Source organism: Polypterus senegalus, chromosome 14 (assembly GCF_016835505.1).
Source record: "Polypterus senegalus isolate Bchr_013 chromosome 14, ASM1683550v1, whole genome shotgun sequence".
In the NCBI taxonomy this organism is placed as follows: domain Eukaryota; kingdom Metazoa; phylum Chordata; class Cladistia; order Polypteriformes; family Polypteridae; genus Polypterus; species Polypterus senegalus.
The window spans coordinates 115958661-115979000 of NC_053167.1; the positions used below are offsets into that span (position 1 = coordinate 115958661).

Genomic DNA, 20340 nt, shown 5'->3' on the forward strand with positions numbered 1-20340 from the left:
GGACACTGCAAGCGGTGGCTGGATAGATGCTGGAGTGTGGCAATTTCTCTGCTCGCACAGTGTAGTGTCCCTTGGGTGGCTCCCGACGGCAAGCAGTGACCCGTGATCCATTGTCACCGGGGCCACAACTATCGTTCGTGTGCCGGACGCAGGTTGAATGGAGCAGAGGGGGCGTTTCACTGCCCGCCCACCACACATGGCTGCCCATTTCGTTCTCGGTGGGCAGCTGGTAATGCTGTAAGTGGTAAACTGGTTGTGGCTGAACGGAAGCCATTGAGGGTAAATGGGGCGGCGGGGGGTAGCATTATAGTGTGCTTTGGCTGGCTGCCTGTTGAATGGGGGTAGTGGTGAGTGATTCACTACCTGCCTTTGGCCGCACCATCTTCATTCTCGGTGGGTGGACGCTGAAGGCATCATACTGTAGTGGAGGTAACTGTGTGGTGCCACGTCACCCCCATTCATTCTCAACAGCAAGCCTGCTTGTACTGTTATGCACATAGCAGGAAGTTATCTCTTGTCAGTACAGACGTATTGACCTTCCTGCTGTGATAGTGTTTACAGTGCTGTGCAGAAGAGCTCATCTTAACCTTTTGTCTTCACCCTTCAAGAATATCTCTGAGGCACAAATCTGATGCAAATGCTGGTGATACAGTAAAGAAGAGAAAAACCATCACCATTGAAAATAAAGTAGAAATAATAAAAAGGTCAGAGAGAGGTGAAACTCTATCATTCATTGGCAGAGCACTTGGTAACAACAGTCGGTCGGTCAACAATAGCATTTATTAAAATAATGTACCTGTTCCAAATTACGTACAAATTCAACTTAAGTACAGACCTACAGTCCCTATCTTGTACATAACCCGGGGACTGCCTGTATATAAAAATATTAATTTAATGCAGCACCATGATTAGTACTGCTGTCACAGAGATCCAGTGCCCTGGGGTTTGGATTCTGCACCCAGACACTCTGCAAGTCGGCTCAATGCTACCAGTTCCTTCTGGGAGCCTCTTGAACCTGCCACTGCTGATAACCAATATATAACCATAACCAAGATGAGCCAGGCAGATGATGCATAGCAACAAGGGGTAGGTGCAAAAAGGTGCCAAAGTGATTTTATTTAAAACAGTCCAAAAACAAATTAATGTCCAAATTAAAGTGCAGTGCTCCATCAATTATACAATAAATAAATAATCCATAAAAACAAGTGCAATCATGGAGATTAAAAAAAAGTCAAAAATCCATACAAACTAGCAACACGGCAAGATTCTTCACTTTAAAAATCACAGTCCCCGGAGCTTTCCTTTAAAACAGACGTCTCTCTTTTCAAAAGAAGTTAACCTGCAGGTGCAGGCAACTTTCTGATCTGCTTGTGTCCCCACCGCCCATCCCATGGCGGTCCACTGGGCGGCGCCGAACCTCATCTCCTCTGGACTCCTGCTGCCATGCCCCGGCCTTGCGGGGCAGTCCCTCCAGAGTAAGGTTGCTCCTGCTGTCATACTCATCTGGAGCACCCCACAGCCCTCTTGAGCACTGGCCACACACTCCTTTAGTGGGGCTACATTCCTGTTTGCCTGCTTCCTCCCAGTGCACCGGCTCTCACTCACTCCTGCCCTTCCTATCCTTTAACCTCCAATCTCTCTATACTCTCCTCTCCTCTCCTTTCCTTTCGTGCAGGCTCCTTTTAACTTTGCTGCCTAACTGGGTGCAGTTGCAAGGAGCAGTTTCCTCTGTGTACCAATTGAGGTGCTGGACTGATCCACCCTCCTATACACGTGTGTGCTGCACGATCAGCCTACACCTCAATTAACTGGGAATTGAAACACACTCACGCACACCCACACCTGATTAGAGTCCTCCACCTCTACAGGGATGCGATTATTTATTTAAAAAGTCACCCTGCACCACAGACCACTCATCACAATTCTCCACATGTCTGTGTGGGTTCTTTGTTGGGTACTTTGTCGTTTCCTGCCACATCCCAAAAGATGGGCATTTTAGTTTAAGTAGTAATCCTAAATGTGTTGAGGAGTGTCAAGAATTCTTTCCTGCCCTTCATTTGATGCTGCCAGGATAGGCTCAGACCCTCTGCAGGGGTTAGATAATGTTTTGTTAATTTAGTTTAATATAACATTTTGGTCCATAAAACAGAAATATGCTAATTTATATTAATACAATAAGGCAGCAGAAACAGGAATAAACATATGAAAAGGAAAGTAGAAATTGTCATAAAAAATGTGCCAGTCTGTTTGAAACCTGTCTTGATGGTGTTGACCAACAGCTTATACAAACATAAAGAAGGAAAAAACAAATAAATGTAAAGAGTGAATTAACAAAAAAAAAATCACTGACAAGTTTTAAAAAATAAATCAATTATTAAATTGGTTATAGAGTTATATAAGTTTTATTTATTTATTTTTTTATTCTCAGATATGGGGTCTGTCTGATTGGTGCAAGAAGAGAGGATAATAAAAATATTTTGTTAAATCCAGGACCTCGCTACATTTTGACTGGAACGGATACTTGTTTTTATGTCAATATCACAAAGGAAGAAAATTCAACTTTTAAAAAACATGAAGAAGAAAGAAACAGCAAGAATCCCTCATCAGTATACCATGGTCCTTCACGTTTACCTGTACACAGCATCATTGCTAGCATGGGTTAGTATTACATGTAATAAACATTTACAAAGCTTTTACTTCTATGGCCATAATGCACTTAATTGTTATATGGGCACAATAAAGTATGTACAATATAAGCTGTGTGTTAGAAATACAGATCACCATCTTGTGCCATCCATCTTGCACTGTTAACACAAAATGTTTACCTTGTGTAAGTAAGTGGCACAAGGACCACGATTTATTAATGATTAATTTCATTTCCTGGTTGCTTTGAATAATGAGATTTATCTTTATTAAGGTATGGTATCATTTGTGTAATTATCTGTCTGTAGCCTCAATTGTATGGCTTGAGGTAATAGAAACAGATGGAACACTGTAAATCTTAGCACTGAGAACAAGATACTTAAAATGAATCCCAAAGCTGTTGTTTGCTTATTATTTTAATTATTATTAATTTTGCCTCTTTGAAGTTGTAGAGTTATTTGTTTTTTTATCGTTAGATTTGCCCTTATTATGTTATAGACTCATTTGTTTTTTAGTTATAAGCTTGTTTGTAGCCTCAAAGCTATGCCATCTTGAATATTCCCAGTCTCATTAACTAAACAGGCTTGGGCTTAGTTATCACCTGTACAGGGGCTACTGTGTAAAATATTTTTGAGTTGTGGCCAGCAGGAGGTGATGTTTAACTGTAATGTTTTTCTAGTCATCTCATAAGCAAGCCAGCAGGGAAGAATTAAAAAACAGTTCTGTTGGGTAGATAAGAAAAAAAAATAATGAAACAAATAAAACTCAATACTTGCTTCAATCGTAGATGACACTTATTTACCTAAAATGAAAAATAAATAAGCACAAAATGCTTGTAATATAGTTTTAGAAGGTTGAAAGTAAAAATGTATAATCTTTGAACAAATATTTCTGTATCAATAGTAAAGTTTTAAACCCTGTGGCCACCAGGGGGTGCACCATCTCCCCAAATCCAACACAGATAGCCACAAAGCACAAGTCCAGCAACACACACATTTTATTTTTAGCTGTGGAAACCCTTTACTTGATTCTCCAGCTCACAGCACAATACAAAGCACCAATAAATAGCACTGTACAACAGTTTCTCTTCTTCTTTCTGACTCTCCATCTTCCACATCTACTCCTCCTCTGGCAAGCTTCGTCCTCCATCTCCTCAGTCTGGCTCCTCGAACGAAGTGAGCATTTCAGGTGGCTCATCAGCATTATCTGGAAGTATTGCCAGGTGTGATGGAAACCCAAAGTAGGGCTCTACAGATCCCACTGGCGACCCCTACAGAACCCAACAGGGCTGTGCCAAACTCCAACTCCCATGGAGCCCTGATGGAATCTGAGGCCCCAGTGCAACCCAGGGGGACTGCCATCTATCCCACCAGGGGAGGAAGTGCCCTGTGCACATCTGCTCCATTAGTCCTTCCTTAATAATGGCCTCTCATCCGTGAAAAGGCCCAGCCATCCATCACAAAACTCAAACTAGAATTCTAAGCGTTTTTGAAATTTTTAATATATAGAGTCAAAGCTGCGTGCAATGTGTTCAGGCTAAATTAACAGAAAAAATATTTTAACTTTTTGGTCTTTTAATGGATTGAAACAAAAACAACCAATATATTAGTAATGTATGTATCCTAGAAGGTATAATCAATGTACGAGGGTAACTCAAAAAGACATTTGCAATGGCTTTGCTGTTAATCAAGGTCAAATAAACATGGATGCTCTGCTGAAAGATTGCATCATCGTTGAACAGTGCGCCACAGTGAGATTTCTTTGGGTAGAGGGAGTGAAACCTGCAGAAATTTACAGAGGGATGTTGGCTTGTGCTGATCAGCAAGCTGTTTGGGTACACATCTTGCACAAACTTTACGATACCCTAAGTCATCATGCACTATGCCATGTGCAGATCCATAGCTGGTATCCAAAGGTGCAGCAACAGCAGACAATCGAATCCGTCAGACTTCTGTGATGAAAGCATTGGTCGTGTTGATTTGAGCTTGTGTGTGTAATGTTGATGGTCGACCAAATGAAGTTTTGCCATTTAGCCTTGTTCTTCCTTCTTTAAACCTTTCCACCCATTCATGAACGTTTCTTTGAGTCATGCTGTTTTCACTTCCCTACTGAGTCAACATCGTTGTGTGTAGCAGAAAAAGAAAACTCAGAGGTCTATCGCACAGCAATGACATGTGAGAATGCATTTAGATGTCCGAGGATGCACATGCGCCTTGAAAATATAAATGTATGTATACCTGGGGCAAAGAGTTGTGTGTAAACTGTCGAACCAAATTTATGATGGGAACTGAGGCATACAACTGTTCCTCATAAATAAATAATTCCTAGTATTTCCAGGTCATGAGCCTGCTAGTGATGGGCGATACTGCTGATTTTCTTTTCAGTCCGATACCGGGTGATACTGAAGCCAGTATTGCCAATACTGTGCAGCCAGTGTGTCGTCTTGCAAGAATAGTTAATCTTCTGTAAAAACTTACAGTATGTGTGGACATCAAAAAGTCACATATAGTAGACTGCATAGTCAACTACATATAGTGCCAAAGATCAGACTTCTTTGCTTGTTTCTTAACAGAAAGTATTAAACATGTTCAGTTCTTGCAACAACAAGCGTTAGTGTTACATTTTATCTCGAAAAGACGTAAAATGCGTTGCATTTTTTGGGTCAGAAAATGTCATTTTTATTTTTTACTGTAAAACGTGCAAAACACTAAAAGTATGGAGTCAGAAGTGTAAAAAGTATAATGATGCAAGTACCAAATGAACGTCACTTTCGAAAACATCATGCGTGGGTGACAACAAATAATATTTAAATTCTTACTTTATTACAATTTCATTGCTTTTTTGCATCACTCTTTCAAGTTATCAAACAGGTTCTCTAATTTCTCTAAAACAGCTCATAGTTTGCTGGAATGACCATTAAGCATTACTTAAAATGAAGAATAAAATAGCCATCACAACTTGCTCTGCATTTTGCAAGCCATTCGTGTTGCTGCCCACTCATTCCAGCTTTCATGAAGTTGTGTATTCACATTTTAAATACAGTTTGTTACTTGGTCCTTTAGTTCTGAAAACATGTTTGCTGAAACTGTCATTTTGTTGGTGACCAGTAGCTGACCACTAGTTTTCCTTCCATAGATGTATGTGTTCACATAATTGGTGATACTGAGTTGGCCCAGTTGTTATACAGTATATGCATGGCGTGTACTCTGCGATGGACTGTTGCCCTGTCTGAGGTTGGTTGGTCATTGAAGGTTTAAGCTTCAATTCTATGTGACTCTGCAATGCTTTAAGTAGGTTCATTAATGGACGGATGGCCAAAAGAAGTCTGCTACATGCACATTTTAATGCCAAACACCATATGAAGCAAACAGAGGAAGAGCATGTGGGCTGCCATTTCACACTGAGAATATTTGAAACTGCGAATCACAGATCCTGTATTTGTATATTTTTATTTTTGAACAGATGCAAGAGACATACTGCTCTATATATTGCAGCCTGTAAACTAAATCCTAAAATATTCTGTTATTTTCAAAATCTACCTTCTCTGTCATAGGGCATGGTGAATTTCAAAATGTATTTATTTATCAAATTCACATCAATAGAGAAAGCAGCAACGATGGTGAGAATGATTTTTCACAAAAACACGTTCAAAATAGAATAAGAGTTGCATAAACATTCAGTTAAAAATTATAAAGTCACATTAAACAAAGATTGAATAAATCACAGCATGATAGTATATGGGATTTATTAACTCAAAAAGTGTAGTATATGGTACCAAATACAGAGAACATGTCTATGTCCTATATGTCCATGTACTATTAATCAATTTGTCAATTACTAGTCTTATTACCTTTAAGTAGAAGCTTTTGGTCTTTGACTGAATACTTCAATACTGTTTTCCAGATGGCAGTTTATCAGTAGGATTGTGAGACTTGGAAATTTAAAACAGAAAGCTATGAGTGGTATTTTATCCATGTTTTAATCATTTTTGAAAACCAAGTGTTTTAATTTCATATCTTAAGGCACTGTAGCTATTGACTTGCAAGACACAGGCTGTAGATCAACAAGTGGCCCTAATCTGACTCTTCCTACTGATGGAACCAAAGGAGAGCGGAGACCTAGCATTGCTCCTGTCCTAGAAGTAGCTGATGCGTCTTTGATTCAAGCATGTGATCTACTAAGCGATCACTCAGAGGATGAAGCAGTGCTGTCTGATGAAGAAAGACCAAAAGAAGAGTAAGATTAAATCTTTATGCAAATAATATGGCAGAAATCACTTATAGAACAAAGTAGTTCATGTTAAATACAATGTAAAATGTAAGATTATAAAGTGAATTTGTTATACAATTAACACAGCATACTACAACTCGATAACAGTATAATTCTCCCTGCACCTTTAACCCCGTGTTTTCTTTCCCATTTCTTCTTTATTAGTCATGGAGTTCAGTGTGACTTGACAATGTAAACTTCTTACTGCGATTTAAAAATGTGCAATACATTTATATTGTTAATGCAGCAATTTCTTTTCCAAATAAGGACAGAATGCCAGTATACCATACTCTGGACAGACTTATTTATGTCACTCTTTACAAAATAAACTAGCATACTGTATACTGCAGATTACAACCTTTTTCAATGCCTTAGATTGGCTTCAATGTTGTGCCACAAATATAAATGTATTGGTTTAAAAAATCAATAGTAATATATGTGTTTTGCTTTTTAGGTTTGTTAAAGGGTACCCTCCAAATTCTCCTTATATAGGCAGCTCACCAACATTTTGCCATTTACTTAGGGAGAAAGTACCATTTTGTTGTCTTCGATTAGATAAGGTATGTAATAATTATTTTGATATAGTTTAACCATATGTGTGTGTGTGTGTGTGTGTGTGTGTGTGTGTTTGTGTAGGAAAGTTTCTGCTTGTATAGTGATCACTGGCTAACCACTGTCTAACTTATTTACAAGTCATCTTTAAAGCAGAAATCATGTCTCCTGAAGAAGATCAAGTGAACTTCGGTACATCTTGGCCTGTAACATTTTATAATTCCCACAGGTGGTGTAACTGTAAGGGATGGTCCTAATATCCCCTCTCTAGCATTTCTGGGCTGTGGCAGACTCTCCAGGTTTTCTGTCTTATCTTCTTGAGGAATGACTTGGTTTATGCACTCCTTGTTCCTTCCTGTGACAAGACATAACCAGAGCTAGAAGATAGTTATCTCCACTAAAACAGTTTGTGTAAGAAGATGGGGCAAGCTGTAGTGCATACATTCAGTAGCCTTTATTAGGTGCACCTGCTTGTTAATGCAGGTAGTCTGTTCAGTCAAAAAGCCAAATGAGATTTCAAATCAATACAAATATAGAGGATTCAAAAAGATTTCAGGCCCCTTTACCTTTCTCAGAGTTCTCTATATGGTAGCCTTGCGCTAAACTTATTTAAATAATTTTTTTCCCCACATCAAGAAACACTCAGTTCCACAGAATGACAAAGTGAAAACAGGATTTTAGTAATTTTTGCAAATTTATTCAAAATTAAAAACTGAAATATCCCATTGATACAAGTATTCAGACTATTTACCTAGTTTGTCATTGAGGTCCCTTTGGCAGCAATTCTATCTGGGAATTACACACACCTGGGGAATTTTCTGTCATTTTTCTGTGCACATTCTCTCAGACTCTGTCAGGTTGGATGGAGACCATCAGAGCTCAGGTCTGTTTTCAGGTCTGTCCAGAAGGGTTCAACTGGGTTAAAGTCCGGGATATGGCTGTGCAATTCAAGGACATTCCCAGAGTCATTCATGTGTTGTCTTTGTTTCGTGCTTAGGGCTTATTGTCCTGTTGGAAGGTGAACATTCTGCCCAATCTAATGTGTAGAGTACTTTGGAGCAGGTTTTCACTAAGGATATCTCTGTATCTCTGTACTTTGCTACTCTTAGCTTTTCTTTAATCCTATACAGTCTCCAATCCCTGCTGCTGAACAACAACCCTGCAGCATGATGCTGCTACCTACATGTTTCATCATCAAACTTGTACTGTTTAGATGATGAGCAGTGCCTGTTCTCCTCCTGACATAATGCTAATATTGGTTACCTCAGACCAGAAGATCTGAAGGTGCCTTTTTGCAAACTTCAAGTACTTCTTTGTGTCTTTCACTGTGAAGAGTCTTCTGCCTGGATACTCTATCACAGCTCCCAGATCAGTCGAGTCTTTCAGTGATGGTTGTCCTTCTGGAAGTTTCTCTCATCTTCACACAGGTTCAGTCAGAGTGACCATTGTGTTTCTAGTCACCTTTCTTACCCTTAGCCTTTCTGCAATGGTTATTCAGTGTGGCCAATTCACTGGGTTTAGGAAGAGTTCCGATTGTTCCAAACTTATTCTATTCAAAAATTACTGAGTCCACTGTGCTCTTGGGAACCCTTGTAGTCTTCCCCAGACTGTCCTTGACACAATAACTGGGAACAACTGAACCTATGTATCATGGGACGAGACCTAAGAACATTTCTTTGTACCTGGCGATCTAAGACCTTGGGATAATCTGTCTTCTTGATTATATTTGCTATCCTGGTCTGCTCCCAATTCATTTTACAGTACTCTACGACTAAAAGCTGATCTGATGTTCATGCCCACCTGGCTTGTGGCTTCGGTGTGATCACGCCTATAATACCCAGCATTACTGTTTATGGCTGTATGTTGGAAACTCCAAATCCTGCTACCTTCTCCTGCTGTGCTTTCTGCAGCTTTGCTATCGCTGCTCATCTATGCTACCACATGCACCTGCCCTACCGGCTCCGCTGTGCTATGCTGCTTCTCCACTGCTGTCAGATAAGTATCACTCACTATCATGCTAAAATACTCTCATGACAAACTCCTTCTTATTAAACAGTTTGTCCAGAGCAAATGGTCTGACTGGAACATCCTAAAAGATGGCAGGATTTTGTGGCACCTGAAATATGTACATTGCGGGTCATGTCGGGCTGCGAATGAAAACACCACCAGCGGCATTTGCTCAGGAATATGCCATTCTTCTCATGGCTCTGGAAATAGAAGTGTCAGTGTGCCGAATTTTCATTGGTATGTGAAACTAAACTCCAATCACAGCTCTGTGCAAAAAAGAAGCCTCATTAACTAATATTGCATTGTTTATTTTGAGATCTCTTAATGGCAAAGCATTGGTGCTGTCAGAATTCATCACTGACACCAAACTTGATACACTATGTTTAACGGAGATTTGGCAACAACCGAACAAATTTACGTCTCTCACAGAGGCAACACCACCTGGATTCACTTTCCACACAGAACCCTGCAGCTCAAGACAAGGCAGTGGACTTGCAGTAACTGTCAGAGTAGATTTACACATCAAACGAATCACAGTTGACTGTCCATTGTCTTTTAAGTGCCTGGCTCTTAAACTAGTAACAGAATCAGGTCCTGTCTCACTCATTGTTCTTTATCGTCCTCCAAAATACAATGCATCCTTCTTATCCGATCTGATTGCACTTTTAACCCACCTAAGCTCTTACTCTCAGAGAATTATTCTTCTCGGTGATTTCAACATCCATATTGACATTGCTACATCTTCTTCTTCATCCTAGTGTTTATCACGCTTGGCAGGGTCCGCTTTTCTGCAAATCCGTCTCCATTTGGCACAATCAAGGGCATCTTCTGGGGCGGCATTGATGATCTTCATGTCTTCCTTTATTCTGTCCATCCACTTCTTCTTCGGCTTGCCACGTAGGATCAAGCCTCATAGCCGTTTTTGCTATCGAGTTGTCGTCTGCCTGCACGACGTGTCCATACCACCATAGCCGTGCCTTGCGCATTTTCTCCGTGATTGGTGCGATGCCGAGGCGCTTTCTGACGTTTTCATTCATGACTTGGTCCCAGCACGTGAGGCCTAGGCACCACCTCAGCATTTGCATTTCCATTGTGTGTAGGGCCTGCTCGTGCTTGGCGGTGGCTGGCCAACACTCCGATCCATACAGGGCGACTGGGTGGACTACAGTCTTGTAAATCTTGGCCTTGAGGTGGTCAGGCATTCAGTGGTCACATAGCACGCCCGTTACTTGGCGCCACTTCGCCCACTTGGCATTGATCCGAGCTTGCACATCGGGAAGGATGTCCCCGTCGTTACTGATCGTCGATCCCAAATACTTGAATTCATGGGTCTTCTTTAGCTCATCTCCATCGATGCTGATAGTGCCATCGGTTTGGAGGCCAGCGTCCATGTATTCAGTCTTCTTGATGTTGAGTCTTATGCCATGGTCGGTCAGGCGTGTCTTCCATTGCTACGTGTGTTGTTGCAGCTCACTTCTAGATTGGTTCGCCAGGAATACGTCGTCGGCGTATAAAAGTGACCATGGTTGGGAAGTTTGGAGATCGGCAGTCTCTGTGTCCATAAAAAGGATGAACAGAAAGGGCGAGAGGGCCGAGCCTTGGTGTACTCCCACGTTGATGGCGAAGGGCGGTGAGATTCCCACGGGACATCTGACTACACTGGTGACGTTTATGTAGAGCAATTTGACCCAGTTGACGTAAGCTTCTGGGACTCCGTGAGATCGCAGGGCATGCCAGATAAGTTCATGTGGCACTCTATCGAATGCCTTCTCCAAGTCCAGGAATGCCATGTGAACCATTTGATTTTTCTCTCTGTGTTTCTCCACCAGCAGTCTCGCGGCGTGTATGGCGTCAGTGGTTCCACATCCCTTAACAAACCCACACTGGTTAGGGGTGATCGTGACGATCCGTCGCAGGCGGGCGTCTAGGATCCTTTCGAATATTTTCATAGTGTGGCATAGGAGGCAGATTGTTCGATAGTTGGCGCAATCGGTGACATCGCAACTTGGCTTTCCAAATGGGGACGGTGACGCTGGTTGTCAAGACCGCTGGTATCCTGTCCTCTCTAATGATATTATTGAATAGGGTGCTGAGAGCGGCGGCTACTTGCTGCCCAAGGAGTTTCCAGGCTTCGACGGCTTCGTCCTGTCATTGTGCCAATGTTGAGGGTACCCAATCGTAGTGGTTGTTGTTGTTGACATTATTGTTATTGACATTGCTACATCTAAACTGAGAAATTAATTCCTATCCTTACTGGACTGTTTTGACTTGACACAACATGTTGATTTTCCCACCCATTTTGGTGGTCATATATTGGATCTGATATGTACATCTGGACTATCTGTTGCTAACATTTATAGCACTGATTTGGGACTCTCTGACCATAAAGCGAGTTAGGAGACCCAGGTTCGCTTCCCGGGTCCTCCGTGCGTGGAGTTTGCATGTTCTCCCCGTGTTTGTGTGGGTTTCCTCTGGGTACTCCGGTTTCCTCCCGCAGTCCAAAGACATGCAGGTTAGGTGCATTGGCGATCCCAAATTGTCCCTAGTGTGTGTTTGGTGTGTGTACCCTCCCCGGTGTTTGTTTCCTGCCTTGTGCCCTGTGCTGGCTGGGATTGGCTCCAGCAGACCCCTGTGACCCTGTAGTTAGGATATAACGGGTTGGATAATGGATGGATGGATGACCAAAAAGCAGTACTTTTTATTGTCTCATTGCCTCTCCCTCCTCTTACCTGTAAACGACAAAATTCTTACAGAAACCTTAAAAATATCTGTCCCTCTACCTTTTCTGGAGCCATTTCTGATCTTTTTCTGTCTTCACCTATTCCATCAACGCTTGATAGTCTTGTTGACCACTATAACACAGACACAGCATTAGATAAAACCGCTCCTTTAAAAATGAGGTTTCCTTTAATCGTTCAGCTCCATGGTATAATTCAGAATTGTGATCTATGAAAGCAGCTGGCTGACACTGAGAGAATGTCACGTAAGACTGGCCTCACCGTGCACATCCAGGCTTTCTCTGACCACCATTGAGCTTACAGAGAAGCACTAACAGCTGCCAAGAACACCCATTATGGCAGAATAATAGAAAGTGGCCACGATAACCCAAGGGTTTTGTTCTTTGTAGTTAATAAACTACTCCAACCCACATCTGGCCCAACTACCTCTTCTACTGAAGTCTGTGAGGAATTCCTCCACTTTTTCCATAACAAAATCTAAATAATTCAACTAACATAAATACATCTGTTTATATCTCTCCCTGTTTTCCCACTCCATCCAGCTCCTTCTCTAAGTTCTCACCAGTCACATCTGTGTTTGTTAATAACCTGCTTTGTAAAATGAGGCCGACTACTTGTGTACTGGACCCCATCCCCAGCACACTACTTAAATCCTGCTTTCATGCCATAATCCCAACTGTTACACCAATAATAAACTCATCCCTTGACACTTGCTCTGTATCGCTTACTTTTAAAACCGCTTCTGTAACCCCAATTTTAAAAAAGTCTTGTCTTGATGCTGACAATCTTAACAACTTTTGGCCTATTTCCCACTTACCTTTTCTGTCAAAAGTTCTTGAGCGTGTTGTAGCTTCCCAACTACCTAACTTCTAATAATTTGATGGAACCCTTTCAGTTTGGTTTCAGAGCACAGCACAGCTATGAAACTGCTCTGCTACGGGTAACCAATGATTTGCTTATGGCAGCAGACTCTGGACAAACCAGCATATTAATTCTGTTAGACATGACATTCTACTGTCTAGAATGGAGAACATGCTGGGTATCTCTAGCACTGCCAACTAGTGGTTCAAGTCCTATCTGACTGTTAGAGAGAGAGTGAGAGTTTGTCAGTCTTGGCAACAGCAGATCCAGCTCAGCGCCAGTCACACAAGCAGTTCCTGAGGGCTCTGTCCTCGGCCCTCTTCTCTTCTGTATTTATATGCTTCACCTTGGCCATATTATTCGTAGCTTTGGACTGGGTTATCATTTTTATGCAGACAATACTCAACTTTATTTCAATGTTAAAAGTGGAACTTCATCTGAGCTTTCTCAGCTCACAACCTGCCTTAGTGAAATTAAAACCTGGATGGAGCAGAACTCTTTAAAATTAAATTGCAACAAAACTGAACACCGGCAAATTGGGACTAAAGTGCAACTTAATAAAATGAGCTCCTTCCCAGTTCATCTTGGCGGTGATCTCATCAGATCTGCCTCTACTGCAAAGAATCTTGGTGTCATTTTTGATTCCTCCCTCTCTTATTCCACCCACATAAATCACATTAAGAAACTTTCTTACTTTCACCTCCGTAACATATCCCATGTTCGCTCCTTCCTCTCCTTTTCTAATACTGATAAACTTGTCCATGCTTTTATCACATCCCGCATCGATGATAGATAGATAGATAGATAGATAGATAGATAGATACTTTATTAATCCCAAGGGGAAATTCACAATTATTATTGTGATTATTGTAATTCCCTACTGGTAGGTGCCCCTTCTAATCGTATATCACAGCTCCAGCTTATTCAAAACTCAGCTGTATGAGTCCTCACTTGAACCAGCAGCAGCGAGCACATAACACCCATCCTGCTCCGCCTTCACTGGCTCCCTGTGTCTTACATAACTGAATCTAAAATTCTACTAATAACCTACAAAGCCTTAAACGACCTTGCGCCAAACTACATCAGTGACCTTCTCCATCACTATGCGCCTGCCTGCCCACTAAGGTCCTCTGATTCTGGTAATCTTGTTGTGCTCCACACATTATCTACACTCCATGGGTGACAAGGCCTTCAGCTGTATAGTGCCCAGACTCTGGAATGACCTACCGAAATAATCAGATCAGCTGACTCCATGAATTCTTTTAAAAAACAACTCAAAACTCATCTGCTCAGGAAGGCTTTTAGCTCTACTTGACTTTATTACCCTTCTCTCAGTTTACCTCTCTGTCAAGATGCTCATGTAACCTATGTGTGTGTGTGTGTGTGTGTGTGTGTGTGCTAGACCATCAATTATGTTGTCTGTTAGGCTTTTTCTCTGAATTTAATTTTAATCTTCTTTATTTATTTATCTGGTTTAGTACAATGCTGTATACTGTACAGTATATCCGGCCGTTCTATCTTAAACTCTGTGAAGTGCCTTGAGCATGGGAAAGGCACTATATAAATAAATGTATTATTATTAAAAGAATTAAAACATTAAATGACTTTAGCACAAGGCTGCAACATAGAAAAATAAAAGAATGAATTGCTTTCTGAATTCACTGTGGCCTACAGAAATGGCTAGGAGGTTTAGTTATTGTTTGATTAAACATCAGAATATTGAAGATTTGTGATCTAAGCTATTTTGACAGTAATATGATTGTTGGTGCTACATGTGGTGGTTAAAATCCAAAAATGAAAAACAAAATACAAAGTAAAGGCCTCTCTATACCATTTGAATGCCACCGTGTATCTCAGCATTACTGCTCTGTATTGTTTTCTAGCAATCAAATCAAAGTAAAAGTGGCTGCAGGTTTTTGGTCTAGCTACAGTACTTTCTTTATTAGTAACCAATGACTGCTGCTAATGGAACAGACTTCTTTGACCTTAATTATCAATGACTTCCTCTTTTAAATGTAGAACCTCTAATTGTTTCTTTTTCCTTAACTAGCAGTCAAGCAATAATGAGATGCAAAGTAAGCCATGAACTCGCTTAATCACATTGGCTGCTGTGTCCATCATAAAATATATATTTTAATTAAACATGGTAAAACTAAGTGAATGTATAAGAAATATGTATTTACATTGGCCCACAAAACTCTAAGATGGTGCTCTCAAAAAAAGAAAATCAACAGTTTTATTCTGTACATGTTGGGTATAGTAGCATGAGAACAGTAACGAGATATATCTCTATATATAATCTTCATTTGGATCTTGATCTTTGTTTGTCCGCGAATGAATTAGAAGAAGCAGCACTAGATGGCAGTAGAGAGACAGCTAAAACATGGGCATTGCATTAAGAATCTCCTCCAGGCTTATACTACTGAAGACTGTAGTACTCCAGTCACACCTCAAAACACAGACATTCAAACTAAACAAATTGTTGTGCTTTAAATTAACTAAAGAGATCTTCATTTAGATCTTGATCTTTGTCTGCGAATTCCACACATGCGTAGACCACCGTCCAGTTTAGTACGTTGTTGTTACTCACGGATGTCAACAATGTGCTGGAATAACGAAAGGGGTGGTGGACAGTGTTACGCTGGTTATCTCCTGAGGTCTGCTTAGAGAATGAGATTGCCTAAGATAAAAGGTACGTGCCTACCTAACATATGAATGAAAGAAACACAGTGGGTAAAATGAATGACAATGTAGCAGCACGTTCCGGAAATTATTATTGTTACCTTGTAGCCGGCGAGTGCTGTGCGTCTCACAGTTGTACCGTGGCTTGCTCACATGTCAGTGAAGTGATCCCTGTTTATGCTTTAAAGAGCCTGGATACCTATGTGTCCCCCTTTTATAACCATTGCTCCGTGTATATTGCCTTACTCTTTGGATTGTCACAAAGCAACCTGCAAGATTGGAGAAAGGTTGAGAAGACATCGTGAGAGGAAACGATAGAGTCATGAAAACGAGATGGACTGTGAACGGACAGAAGCAGAAATGCTCCTACACCAATCCATAATTACTATTCGGACAGTGATTCCGAGTAGGCCGTTCCTATCGAATGAATGTGCAAGGGTTTTCTTTTGTAATTTTGTTTCCCTTATAAAAAATCATAATGCTGTGCGACGAAGGGCCCAGTTCACGACTGACAGCCACGTTTAAACAGGGAGCCCTTCACAGACAACTTTAACACGCGCAACGTAGTTGGGCGCACATGGCTAGTAATTAAATAATGGGTCTCCCTAAAAGCAAGACTTCACTTCTAATTAAGAAAATGGTTTCAATGAAAGTGGTGGGTCTTCAGGATGTTGGCTTGAGACCACTGAGTTAGCTAGTCATCTGTTGCTTCACTTTGCATCTTTTGTATTGTTAGGATGCTGGTTAAAAAAAAAGAAAGAGTTAAGGGGTAAGCCATTTAAAATGCAAGTAAGTGAAGATAAAGGCAAACAATGTTCCTTTAAGAATTATAAATCTGGCTAGCTTTTTTCCCCAGCACGCTGCTATAATTACATATGGCATGGGCTCAGACTCCCAGCTTCTCTGCTTTTTCAAAATGAGTTAGAACATTAGAACAATCTAGACGATAACAGGCCATTCAGCCCAACAAGCTCGCCAGTCCTATCCACTTGTTTCCTTCAAGAAAACATCAAGTCGAGTTTTGAAAGTCCCTAACGTCTTACTGTCTACCACACTACTTGGTAGCTTATTCCAAGTGTCTATCATTCTTTGTGTAAAGAAAAACTTCCTAATGTTTGTGCGAAATTTACCCTTAACAAGTTTCAAACTGTGTCCCCGTGTTCTTGATGAACTCATTTTAAAATACAAGTCTCGATCCACTGTACTAATTCCCTTCAGAATTTTAAACACTTCAGTCATGTCACCTCTTAATCTTCTTTTGCTTAAACTGTAAAGGCTCAGCGTTACATTAGTGAATAAACAGTACGCACACAAATTCATAAATTACTAGGCTGACCCGCCTCACCACTTCTTAAGGCAATTCAATATGTAGATCAATTTGATATTTTATACAAACTCATTAATTTGGTTATATTGCATTTGAGCAGTATTACTTTAATACTCTTAGTTTCTGTTATTTTTGTGATGAAATTGAAACTTTTTTTCTATATTGAGGTTGCCCTTTTGAACCCCCCTGATATTTGCTATGCGGTGAGGCATTTGTACTCCATCAACATTAATTATTTCCAGAGACATAATTTTGTCTATTTTTCCAGCGCACGCGCAAAAAGCAAAGGAGCGATGGGAGCACCAGAACTCTGCTCACATCATGTCGCTTCGTACCGCAAGCTGCAAGTAGTAAGTCTGTGATAAGCGGAACACCGCTACGCTTTCCACTCATGGGATGGAAGGACAATCCCGACCGCTTTTATATAGTTAGAAAGAAGAAGAAGATATTGCACAGTCTGGAGTAGAAAATCATCTTTTACCTGGGAAAACAAAACTACAAATCCCATCGTGCATTGCAAAATGGACGGGGCGTGTGTGAAACTCCACGCCTGCGTAGCACTCACGGGACGGAAGGACAATCCTGACCACTTTTATATAGAAGGATCATCTACATTGGAGGATTTGCTTTGGAGTAGGTCAAGAACTTCCTTGGAGTCACTCAAACTCCTGACCTCTGGCACACAGCAGTTATTATTAGGGAGGCTCACCAACACCTGCATTTCCTCAGACATCTGAGAAAGGCATGGATGTCTCCTTCAGTACTGATCAGTTTCTATGGGTGTGCTGTGGAATCAGTCCTCACAGGATATATCACATCCTGGTTTGGTAGCAGTTCTGCACTGGAACATAAAGCCCTAAAAGGGGTTACAAGAACAGCGCAGAAAATTACTAGCATTCAGTAATAAATAGAGCAGACCATATCATGGAGGACTCAAACCATCCTGCAGGGGTTCTTTTTTCTTTTCTTCCCTTTGGAAAAAGACTCAAGATCATCCCACACATGCACAGCAAGGTTCAGAGACAGTTTTTATTCCCAGACAATAAGACTGCTGAAAAGAATTGATTGGCAGTATTGCCACTATTACCCAACAGCATACGCTTACAAATTGTACATTTCCTTCCATTGTACCAATTACCTGACTCTGTCGTGATCTGTATATGCATGTCACATTATTTTGGACTGTCATATTGTCAGAATTTGTCATTTATTGTTTAATCAGTTATCTGTATTTTGTATTTCACACTACATTATCTTGTATTGTCACTTACTGTACTGCCAAATCCAGGGACTGACAGTTTTCTGTAAGCTATTTATTATGATCTACATACACTATGCACTGTTTTAGTTTATGTGCACTGCACTTGTTATACTGCACTTTATTACTGAATACCATAAGTGTCACTTTATTGCTTAGCTAGCTGTGCTACCTGTCTAAGACACTTTGAAATCTTAATAATCAACATAGACCTCAGCAATAATGTTTGCAGTGCACCATGCAATGCATATGTCTTTCATTTGTCATTTAGCATAGGATTTGTTAAAGCAGTGTTAATGTTTGTGATATGTCATCTATTGGAATGACAGAGACATAGCAAATGGGTGGACACACAGACAGACATGCAAACATGTTATCCTTTTATTAAGGTGGATATTTAAACTGCTATATTGATTACTGCTCCTCATTTAACAACACTGGTCATTGTATTCTTTTTTTTTTTTAAGTAACATAACAACATAATCAAGTCGAACTTGTACTACAAATAATTTCAAAGTAAGCACATGAACTCAAGAAAGTTAAAAGTAGAAAAGATAAAATGAAAAGAAAAAAACACAAAACTTAAAAAAGGAAAGCAGTAAAAGCAAATTCTACCCCCACCTAAGGAGCAGAGAGGAGTGCAACAGCATGGGCAAAAATAGTTAGAGAAATGAGAAACAAACTCAAAGAAGGGATTTGATTTGATTTTTTCCAATTTAAAATAGTAAAGAACATCAGTTGCCCACTGACTTATAAAATGCAGAAATTGATTCTTCAAGTTAGGCAAAGGCCACTACAATCAATTTGTCCTTCTCCACTTTAAGCCAATCTTAGAGTCCACCAAACACAACTGTTAATGGATTAGGAGGGATTGTGACACCCAGGCTGTCTGATAGACATTCAAAGATTTTGGTCCAGAATGATCTTAATTTGGTGCAGGCCCAAAACATGTGGTCTAGTGAGGCTAGAGCTTGATCGCAAGGTTCATAGATGGAATCTCGGCCAGGAATCATCTTGGACCATTTTACAGTAACTGAAATAGAAGTAAGCGATGAAACAATTTAAGTTAAAATATTCAATGCTTTGCACATATGATGTATTCAATGCATGGCTGCCCTCTACTCCTTCTCTCAGATATTACTTGAAAGATCCTTTTCCCACTATTCCCTAGGATCTTTGAAAGGAAGACACTTTTAGATGTTTTTAAATATTGTTGAGATGCTGTCTGATGTCCAGGGATTATTCCTGCCTTGCACCCTGTACTTGCTGGGCTAGGTTTCAACTTCCCCACGACCCTACTTGGGATAAATCGGATTGGAAAATGAATGAATGAATGTTCTGTATTGTTGCATTACTCTTCTGTTAATTGTACCATTATTTTGTAGTCGGTCATTGTATTCTGCAAGGTAGACACTCAAATAAGAATTTCATTATAATTATACACTGAACTCTGTATGTATAACAATATTTTAATTGATATCATATCATATCTTATTTTACAATCTCTTTATCCAGGCATTCATTTTAACATTTTAGTAAACCTGTTTGCAAACAACAGAAAAGAACAGAATTATTACATACTAAATATTGTATGTGTTTTCCAGGGTTGTCAGCATAACTGTTTTGAAGATGCTAAAGCATATGGTTTTAGAAACAAACTGATAATAGTGGCAGCTGAAACAGCTGGGAATGGATTATATAACTTTATTGTGCCTCTCAGAGCATATTACAGACCAAAGAAAGAGCTTAACCCAATAGTGGTCCTTTTGGATAACCCGTGAGTATAGCTGCTATTTTTTGATTACTCTGTGATGAAAAATATATTCAATGTTCATAAGGTTATCCCACTCTCTAAATTTGTGTTATTGTTTTTAAGTTGTTCTAATATATCAAATTTATGACACTTTCAGTGAAACAAGATTAGAAGTCTTATTCCAGACGTGAATATGTGTAAACTGTTGGTGGCTATGTTGATCAAGTTTAATTTCTGTTCACGTGAAGAC

General features: G+C 40.2%; 1 protein-coding gene across 4 annotated transcripts in view; it reads left to right on the top strand.

The window, feature by feature from the left end:
* The window catches only part of kcnt2 (potassium channel, subfamily T, member 2), a 368106-nt gene that overhangs the window by 196585 nt on the left and 151181 nt on the right, over window positions 1–20340 (top strand). For 3 of the 4 annotated variants that reach the window (XM_039735377.1, XM_039735379.1, XM_039735380.1), the window contains 4 exons: window positions 2429–2658; window positions 6666–6879; window positions 7367–7472; window positions 19942–20114. In XM_039735377.1, the coding sequence (XP_039591311.1) occupies window positions 2429–2658; window positions 6666–6879; window positions 7367–7472; window positions 19942–20114 (723 nt within the window). The remainder of the gene's footprint in view (window positions 1–2428; window positions 2659–6665; window positions 6880–7366; window positions 7473–19941; window positions 20115–20340) is intronic. The other variant, XM_039735378.1, reaches the window with a different exon arrangement.